General features: G+C 57.6%; 3 protein-coding genes across 3 annotated transcripts in view; 2 read left to right on the top strand and 1 right to left on the bottom strand.

The window, feature by feature from the left end:
* The window catches only part of PTSG_01396 (uncharacterized protein), a gene marked incomplete at both ends in the record, with an annotated part of 4,796 nt that extends 1,702 nt beyond the window's left edge, over nucleotides 1-3,094 (top strand). The window contains 2 exons of the mRNA XM_004997311.1: nucleotides 1-2,531; nucleotides 2,942-3,094. The exon at nucleotides 1-2,531 is cut by the window's left edge and continues 145 nt beyond it. Coding sequence (XP_004997368.1) covers nucleotides 1-2,531; nucleotides 2,942-3,094 — 2,684 coding nt within the window. The remainder of the gene's footprint in view (nucleotides 2,532-2,941) is intronic.
* A 487-nt stretch (nucleotides 3,095-3,581) lies between these two features.
* On the top strand, nucleotides 3,582-8,633 carry PTSG_01397 (uncharacterized protein). Its single transcript, XM_004997312.1, has 11 exons — nucleotides 3,582-5,701; nucleotides 5,840-5,980; nucleotides 6,241-6,286; nucleotides 6,468-6,516; nucleotides 6,627-6,660; nucleotides 6,872-6,934; nucleotides 7,272-7,345; nucleotides 7,509-7,599; nucleotides 7,849-7,932; nucleotides 8,176-8,237; nucleotides 8,372-8,633. Exons 1-11 carry the CDS (start codon nucleotides 3,611-3,613, stop codon nucleotides 8,610-8,612), a joined length of 2,976 nt encoding a protein of 991 aa, XP_004997369.1. The 5' UTR covers nucleotides 3,582-3,610; the 3' UTR covers nucleotides 8,613-8,633.
* A 535-nt stretch (nucleotides 8,634-9,168) lies between these two features.
* Nucleotides 9,169-9,491, bottom strand: part of PTSG_11719 (uncharacterized protein) — a gene marked incomplete at both ends in the record, with an annotated part of 12,802 nt that continues 12,479 nt past the window's right edge. Inside the window, one exon of the mRNA XM_004997313.1 lies at nucleotides 9,169-9,480. Within this exon, the coding sequence (XP_004997370.1) occupies nucleotides 9,169-9,480 (312 nt within the window). The remainder of the gene's footprint in view (nucleotides 9,481-9,491) is intronic.

Here is a 9,491-nt window from a genome sequence, read left to right on the forward strand (position 1 = left end):
CCACCATAGGCTTCTGCCACGGTGGCGCAGGATATGTCCTCAGCCGGGAACTGCTGCGGATTGTCGGACCGTACTTCCGCGACTCCCCCTCCGTCACTGCACTGGAGGACGCAGCCATCTCCTCTGTGCTGTACCAGCACTCGGGTGTGCGCTGTATCAACACCAATGCGCGCATGTTTGGTGGGCTGGACCTCGTGCACAACAGCCACGACCAGAAGTACATCATGCGCACGCTGGACAAGTACGAGAAGCGGGAGCCAGTGACGCTGGTGAAGACCGCAACCATCCACTCCGTCAAGGCCAACACCACCTACCACATCCACGACATGTACCAACGCATCCTGCAGACGCCCTCCATTGTGGAGCAGACGGACAAGCTCGCCGAGCGCGACCTGGAGAGCCGCCGGTGGCAGCTCGTCACCAGCTGGAACTGCACCCTCACCCCGCCATTCCCAGACCAGGTTGCCCACGACGCCATCTGCCAGCAGTCTGCGCTCATTTCCGAGCCGCCGCGCCGCCCGCAGCACATCGACGCCCTGGACGCCGCCGTCTCCGAGATTGACACGTACATGCCCTGCGCCGGCGCAGACAACAAGGGGTCGGCCCCCATCTTTGCATTTGCCCGGCTGCAGAGCGTGCGGGACGAGGCGAACCACGGCCCTCCGCGCGTGCAGGCCGGGGCGGCGCCACCGCCAGGGGGGGACACCAAGCGCAACGTGGTCATGGTGGTGATTGACAGCCACAACGAGCAGGCGCGGGCGTCACTGGCGCTACTGGTGCGCTCGCTGCGCGCCGTCGGGAGCACGGCGGACGTGGTGGTGTTTGCGCCCAGCCGCGACTGGGTGGAGCCCACGGTCAAGGGCCAGTGCGGCATGCGCGTGGTGGAGTTTGACAACGCAAAGGTGGTGCAGGCGTACCAGGACGCGTACGTGACCAAGCCAACCGAGGACGTGCTGTACTTTGCGCTGTTTGAAACGTTCCTTCAGCGGTACAAGCAGCGGTACGAGCTGGCCCTGCACGCGCGGGTGGACACGTTCTTCCAGCGCAACCCGTTCACCACGGTGCCCACGCGCAACGGGCTGGTGCTGTTTGTGAACAACCCCGTGGTGACCATGGACCAGGTGGAGTGCTTTGCGGGCTTCCTGCGCATCAACGAGAAGGCGACCATGGTCTCCGTGCGCGTGGCCATGGGCACCACGCAGGCGCTGCGCGACTTCTATGCGCGGTCCATGAAGCCCATGGGCCGTGCCCGGCGCTGCGCCTTTGATGCTCTCGTCATGCTCAACACCTTCCGCAAGGAGTACGCGCAGGACAACCCCGTGCTGGTGCTGGCGCCCTGGGACGGCCCGCTGGCGACGCTGGGCCACGAGCTCGAGTACGACTACACCAACGAGACGGATGCGCGCAACCGAGGCCGCGTCGTGTACCGCAACGTCGCCGGCGTGGCCACGAGCATCGTCACGGGGTACATGAACCTGCTCGAATTTGACGCCGCGGGCGTCCTGCAGGTGCCGACCGAGCGCCCCAAGACGCGGGTGGAGCTTGCCCTGGCGACGCTTCCGGCGCGGCTGCACGACCCCGTGCTGCGCACGTGCTCCTTTCACGACCCGTCGCCGCAGGAGTGGCCGCTGAGCAGCAAGGCGTACCTGCGCTGGTCCGCGCTGGCCGGGGCAGGCGCACAGACGTTTGATCTGAACACGTTCCGCCCCGTGTGGGAGCTGCTGGCGCAGTACAACATGTACTGGAACGACCCGAAGCAGCCCTCCGTGAAGAAGGTGGCGTTCCCGGCCACCCACCGCACGGGGGCAGCCATCCTGTCTGCGCTGTACTTTAGGTACGCCGCGCGCCACCACCTGCGCGTGCGGCACGTGGGCAGCTGGCCGTTCAACCCGCCGGAAGAGCTCAACGCTGAGGCGCTGCAGAAGCAGGGGGAGGTGGGCACCTACGACATGTCTATGAGCCAGATCTCGGCCAAGGGCATGTGGCACTCGGACTTTGACACGGCAGTGTCGTACTACAACACGCTGCTGGGGAGTGACTACAAGCTGACCATCATGTTTGAGGAGCCGAGCCAGCACTACATCAACTGGCTGTACTTCTTCATCATTCCCAAGGCGCAAAAGAAACCGCCGTCGCAGGTGCTGGACGAGTTTCTGTCACACCGCTTCAACCGCAACTTGCAGATGCAGGAGCTCTCCGTGCGCACCAACGCGCAGTTTGAGGAGTTTGTGACGCGCCACCTGTCCCGGTTTGATTTGATTCTGTTGCGGGAGCGGCTTGATGAGTGCCTGGTGCTGATGCGGCGCATGTTCAACTGGAGCCTGTTGGACATCACGTATCTCAAGCCCGTGGAGACAGGCCGCCGCTTTGATGGCAAGATGATGAAGGCCGCCCCTCGGGCGCGTGGGCTTGAGCCCAAGGTGCGCGATGCAATCAAGAACCTGCTGCCGCTTGACTACCGCATGTGGGAGCTGGCAAACAAGCGATTGGATGATCTCATTGCCCAGCAGCCGCCCGACTTTCAGGATGAGGTCTGTCCATTTGCCACTCTGCTTGTTTTCCAATTGGGTTTTGTGCGTGTAAGCAGGGGAACTGTGGGGTGAATGGTTCTGCGTGTGTGTGTGTGTGTGTGTGTGTATGTGTGTGTGTGTGTGTGTGTGTGTGTGTATGTGTGTGTGTGTGTGTGTGTGTGTGTGTGGGCGTGATGAGTGACACGTCGCATGCTCGCATGCGCGTTCGCACTTGCGTGTGCGTGTGCACGCCGTGCGTCACGCGGCCTATCGCTCATCTGCGTTCACATCACGTTGTCACGCCATCACCACCATTGCTTGTGCTTCTGCTTGCCTTCAACACGCGTGCTCATCACGACAACACCCACTTTGGCTTGCATTCCATGCTCGACTTGGCCAATGTTGCGCAACTGGTACACTGCAAACCACAGGTCATTGCCTTTCAGAAAGTGCAATCGGCGCTTGCGGAAGTGTGCAAGGCGCACCCTGACCACGCCGTGTGTCGCTGGTATGCCCTGAGCGAGTACGACATCATTGGCATGATTGGACCGACGGGCTTCACCAAAGCCATTCCTTTGCTGTAGCTCGTAGGAGGTGGTGGTGGTTAAGGACGATGATGACGATGGTGATGATGATGATGATGACTGGAGAAAAGCATGATCCCAGCCAATGCAGACGATGACGACGACAACAGCAGCAACAGCAACAGCAGCAACAATGCTCGATTTTTCTCGACCAATACCTTTTGTTAGCTTGCCGTTACTTGACTCTCTTGCTTTTCATTGATGTGTGTCTGTTGATGTTGGTTGTTGCGCAGTGTGGAGTGAGCGAACGCACGCATGAACTGACCAAACGAACAACACACGGAATACGACACACAACACACACACACCATCACACACACACACACCATCAATCACATCCCCACACACACACACACACACACACCATCACACACACACACACACCATCACACACACACACTCACACACACTCACACACACACACACACACACTCACACACACACTTACACACTGGCCTACATTGAGGCGCATGTACTTTTTAAAGGCCTTTACTTCATCAAGACGACGACGGCGATATGGAAGCGTTGTATCAGGTGATGCTGGGCTGCGTGCAGGCAGCGACCACCCAATCCACGGCAGCGGTAACAACAACCGTTCAGCAACACAGCCAACAAGGAGAGAGCCAAGGTGCTGTTGACAATGCCTCAGGACTAGGGCTCTCGTACACGCAGTGGCTCAAGGACGCAAGGACGGCGTGGCAGCGACAAACAGTGAGCAGTGGATCACCAGCCGATGACACCAATCGCCTCCTTGACTGGTTGGACGAGGTCGTGCACTTGGCTTACGCCCGCCTGCGCAGTACAACGCCGCCCCAAGAAGGCTGGGCGCACGCCAGCGCAATCTTGCAAGGCCAGCAAGCACCCACAGCACCAGCAGTGCGGCCGCTTGGCGGTCGACAACAGAAAGCAACCGTTCGCACTCGCACCGCTGTGCTCGCCATGATCACGCTGTTTGAGGAGGACGCTGCACTGGCCACTGTCATCGCCTTCGTGCAACATGCCCTGTCAACAACTCGCCAGCTGCCAACTGGCCAGTGGCCAGCCATATGGAAGAGACTGCCCTCCATCACCCAGCGCGTTCTGTGCGTCTGCGCCAGCGAGGCCGTGCTGGACCTCATCTGCGCCAACCCAGCCGACTGGGGTAACCACGCGCCCACAATCTTCAAGAGCGTTGCATCTTACCAAAGCCTCTCCAGCCCACCACTTGTTCGGGCGCTGGCCCGCTTGGTAACACTCCCCCACGACAGTCCAACCCACCATAGACCACTCCCGGCCACTTCTGTCTCATCCTCAGCCAGCAGCCGCCACTACACCAGCAACCGGAGTGCCACCGCCATAGCTGGCCACCTTATGATGCACGGTGGCCATGTGCTTGTGCTCACAGGTCTGCAGTCTGCGTTTCCAAACGATGTTAAGCGCGCTGCCGCCGTCTTGGGTGACATCCTCTCACAGGTTCACCTTCCTGCAGCAGGGCTCGTCCTCGGCGACGGCAGCTGGAACTTTGCAGCCGGCAACGCTTGTGACTGGGGCATGCTGCTGCACACCCTCTTCAAGCTGCTTCAGCTCCCGCCGCCGGGGCAAGCAGAGGATGTTAGCCGCATCCCAACGTCCACCGCCACGCCAAGCCCTTCTTTGTCGTCTTCCTTGTTGATGCCAATGGTTGCGCCAGCACTGGAGGCACTGGCCAGCACCATCATCTCAAGCTCCACGGGCCACGCCAGCAACGACGATGACGACAATGCCGATCACCAGTACCACCACCATCACCACCACGTGCACTACCATACTATCCTGCACCGAGACGGCCGCTGGGTGTCCACCGCGCCGGCAACATGGCCGTGGTATCGCCTGCTGCTTGGGGACTGGCTTGCTGTCGAGGCGCAACGGGTGCTGGGCCCAACAGACCCTTCGATCATGGAGCCCGAGAGCGCCGCCGCTCCAGCCGCATCGACAGCACCGCCAGCACGAACTGCAGCCGATGCAGCGCAGGCCTCATCGACCGCGTGCCATCACCTGCAAGACCTGATTGTGTGCATGGCAGTTGCGTGCCATCATGTCGACGTGGACGCATGCAAGGCAGCCATGCAGTCTGCGTTGAGTCCGCAATCCAAACACACTTTTGCGTTTTCCGTGAAAGCGCTGGTCGGGCTCTTGGCTCGCATCTTTCAGCACAGCCCTGCTCGCGGTTCGGAGCTCGCCGTCGGCGTTCTCGGTAACATGTTGGAGTCACCCCGCGACATCCCAGCCGCCCTCACACTTGCCAACACGCTGTGGAACATGAGCGCATTTTTCCACATCCCACGCCACCACTCCTCTGGCACGGAATGTCGACGGCCGCTTCATGCCCTATTGGCAGAGGTTGTGTCGCATCATGCGGCTCTTCCCAGTGCGCCCGCTTCGATCCAGCCCCAGGCACAACAGCACCACGGGCACGGGCATGGGCATGGGCAGTGCCAACGTGCCCTTGCCATCAGCTGGGCCATGCTGTGGGGCATGGAGGTGGAGCGCAACACTGAACCCACACCTTGTGCCGTACATCCGGCACCGCAGATTCTCTCCAGCTTGGAAACCGCCATCATCGCCAACCAGCATGTCGTCACGTCAGAGGTCTGCAGCCTTGACATTGATCGCTCCTTCATGGTTTCATCTGCGAATGGCTGCTTGCTCGCTTGTCACGGTCTGTCTCATGCAGTGTTTTGACCAATCTTAACGTATCACACGTCGCCTTGCCTGAATCGCTTGCAGGATCTTGCATCCATGCACGGTGTGTACGCGGCCATGTTGAAGTACCATAGCACTGCAGCGGCTGCGTCCTTCCTCCGCATTGTCGTGGGCACGTGTTCAACACCAAGTCACCGTCACAGGCACGCCTCTTACTCCGCTCAGGTAACAAACACAATGATGCGTGAGTGCGCTGTGTGTGTGTGTGTGTGTGTGCGTGTGCGTGTGCGTGCTGTGTATATTTGTCTGCCTATGTGTCTGTGTTTGTGCCTGTACAGGCTTGTGCGTTGTGGCATCCCTGTTGCTACCGTTCCTCGGCTACCGCTTTGCTGCGGGTTCCTTGCTTGCGGGCTCCGTGTAGCTTGCAGTATGTGCAGACCTGTTGCCGCCACCTAAACACACGTGCACGCATACCATTTTGACAGAGTCAAGCAAGCAACTTGTTCGAAGCCGTGACCAACACAAGCAAAGGTTTCGCGAGTCTGTCGTCGACCCTCGTCTTGCTGCTGCGATGTTGTCGCGCACATCTTCATGCCCTCACTCTGGATCATTCTACACACACACACACACACACACACACACACACACACACACACACACACACACACACACACACACACACACACGGCACACGTTTGCCATTGTCTTTCAGGGCGATCCTTTCGGCACATGAAGCACGGGCGCCACAGACGTGATGTTCGGTGGGGTTTCCTTATTTTCATATCGCCCACCAGTGTAACTGCGCCCGGCTTGGCCTGATCATTCTACATGGCTTGTCTCACCATGGTGTACCACATGTCCTGCTCAACAGGGAAGCTACAGGGAATTTCATCGACAGGAAAAGAGTGCGTGTGGGTTCGATCAGCCTGCGATGTGGCGCGTTGCCCCGGCGCTGCAGTTTGTGCCCGTTCATGTTTGTGTGCTGGTGCATTCTGAGTGAGCTTGTGTTTGGGCTTGCGCGAATATGTGCCGACCAAGGTCCCCCCTGTGCATGGGTCGTTCGTGCCATCCTTTGCCCATTTTATATTCGTGGTGCCCGTGCTCCTCTTGTTGCAGTGGGAAGGCTGGGCAACAAGTGTTGCAAGCGGGATGGCGGACACACGTGCTCGGACGGCACTGGTATGGCCTGTGGCTTCTTTGTGTGCGCGCGCGTGTGTGCCTCTGTGTCTGTGTCTGTCTGTCTGTGTGTGTGTGTGTGTGTGTGTGTGTGTGTGTCTGTCTGTCTGTCTGTCTGTCTGTCTGTCTGTCAGTGTCTGTCTGTGTGCGAGTGTGTGTCTGTGTGCGAGTGTGAGCATGTGTGTATGTCTGTGTATGTCTGTCTGTCTGTGTCTGTGTTTCATGCAGTGCTTTTCCAGAATACTTGTTCGCTAATGCCCAGAGTCGAGCTCCACGTTTGTGCCCTGCCTCTCACGCCGCCGTGCCTACTGCAACATGCTTCTTGTCTCACCTGCAACAGCTTCTGGCACTTCGTGACCTCATGCAAGTTCCAGCCCCGGTGGAGCCAGCAGAAGTACCGCTTGACTGCCTCACGTTAGTCGTTGTGCCTGTCTGTGCTCCAACTGGCAATCGCTGACATGCGTTGGGAGCTCTTGCGTGCGTATCGGCCTCACGTGTGACCTTCGGTCCCCCTCACTCCCGCTCGTGCTCGCACATTCAACCATTCATGTCCCTGGCCTTCTGCTCCAAATCACAGACCACCCACGCTTGACCCCTTTGATCGAGAAGTGGACTCCTTGATGAAGGAGTGTCCCGTTCTTCTTCATCTGTTGGTGGCAGCCGTGAAGGTGATTGATTGGCCGACCTCCTCGTGGAATTTTGAGAGGCGTGGTTGAAGTCGTAGAAGATGCACTTGACACACGAGGCGTCTGTGATTGCGTCATTGGGCATAGCATAGATGCCACATCAAACAGCAGATCCTAGAAGCGTTGCACGGAGAGGCTATTTTCGTGGCGTCATGTTTCGTCCTGCTCGCTCAGCGTGTTTCTCACATATCTCTCTCGCCATGCACTGGATTGATTTGGTTCATTGCGCAGGTACCTGATGAGTATGCCATTGCTGCGCCGTTGGTAGCAAGTCTGCTGCGAGCTCAGCACGCTGAATGTGTCCGCTTGCAGAAGGTACGACGTGACTGCTGTTTATATTGTATTGTATGTATGTGTGTATGTATGTATGTATGTATGTATGTATGTATGTATGTATGTATGTATGCATGCATGTATGTATGTATGTATGTATGTATGTATGTATGTATGTATGTATGTATGTATGTATGCATGTATGTATGTATGCCGCCGCCATTCTACTGTCCCTGATCACCTTCCTTCATGCGCACATATTCATCGTCATGGATGCAATCTCAGATCCACAAGTCCCTCGATCCTCGCGTGTTTCAAGTATTGGACGTTATTTTCTCGATGCTCAGGTACTTTCCGCCGCATACATGGTGGCCGTGCATCTCCTGCTAGATAGAAGGATCAATGACCTGCCCCGCACTCTTCTGTCGTCCATGTCGTCACACCACACACCCCCCCCCCGGTTTGTCATACCCCATCCCAGGTTGAGTGGACGCTTGGGCGAAGACATGGAAAAGATGTCCGTGGTCTGGCGCAGATTTCCGGTGAAACACTTGGCAAACATCTTGGCGGTCTTGTACGCAAGGCTATTTTCAGCAAAGCAACCACGAGCGACAGATGAGACAGCTGTCCTGTTGAAACCATTTGTGACCCAACTTGATCGTCTTGGTGTATTTGTTCCCGAATTGTTCAGTCAAGACGACCGCGCCATGCAGCTTGATTGAGAATTAAACACACGCGTGTCATTGCACTGCACACGACTCGAGGACTTGATGATGAACAGGGGCGAGCAGTGCATGTGAAACAGTGTTTGCTTACGAAGCAGAGAGCACGAGGAGCATGAACTAAGACACCACACGCTGCGAACAAAACCTTCTCAAACACCACAGAGCAAACAGACATATGTAGCTAGCTGCAAACGCTACGGATGGTGAACATGCTCACGCAATGTAACGTGGAAAGTAGTCTTAACTGTGCAAACAAGCTATGAAGGCTTGCAGGCAAGCATACACAACAGACAACACTTCACAACACTGCATGGCACGCACACATGGCATTTGCCAAGCATGACGGGCATGCACACACACATGGCACACAACTCACGTGTGCAGGGGAAGGAGGAGGAGAGGAGAGGCAGTTGGCACACATGCATGCCAGCAGAGAGAAAGGAATGTTTGTCAACGGAAAAACCACAAAGCAGGTGTTGTTGGCAAACAAGACAAAACCACATGAGAAGGCAAATTAGGAAGGACTCAACACAAAACAGAAACTCACTGACTCTCAACTCTCCCCCTCAACTGCCTTCCTCTGCTCCGTCTCAGCCGTCGCTGTTCCCACCAGTCGTGGAAGGTGCTGCTCGAAGGTCTGCTTGTCCAGTGCCTTGGTCAGCGCGTCGGCAACCATCCGTGTGCCGGGACAGTGCTGCAGCACAATGGTTCCGTCGGCGATGAGCTCCCGCACGAAGTGGTGGCGTACCCGGATGTGCTTCGTGCGCGGCTTGGTGACGTGGTCGTTGCCGATGGCGATGGCCGCCTGGTTATCTGTCAGCATCTTGGTGGCTCCAGCCTCGGGCTCGTCGAGGTCCATGAGCAGCTGCCGCAGGA

The sequence above is a fragment of the Salpingoeca rosetta genome (genome assembly GCF_000188695.1).
Source record: "Salpingoeca rosetta unplaced genomic scaffold supercont1.4, whole genome shotgun sequence".
Lineage (NCBI taxonomy): Eukaryota > Choanoflagellata > Craspedida > Salpingoecidae > Salpingoeca > Salpingoeca rosetta.

Coding starts and splice junctions, on each gene's coding strand:
- PTSG_01397 (XM_004997312.1), top strand. CDS start 3,611: ATGGAAGCGTTGTATCAGGTGATGCTGGGCTGCGTGCAGGCAGCGACC. Junction 5,981..6,240: donor ACGCCTCTTACTCCGCTCAG/GTAACAAACACA, acceptor CCATTTTGACAG/AGTCAAGCAAGCAACTTGTT. Junction 6,661..6,871: donor ATTTCATCGACAGGAAAAGA/GTGCGTGTGGGT, acceptor CTCTTGTTGCAG/TGGGAAGGCTGGGCAACAAG.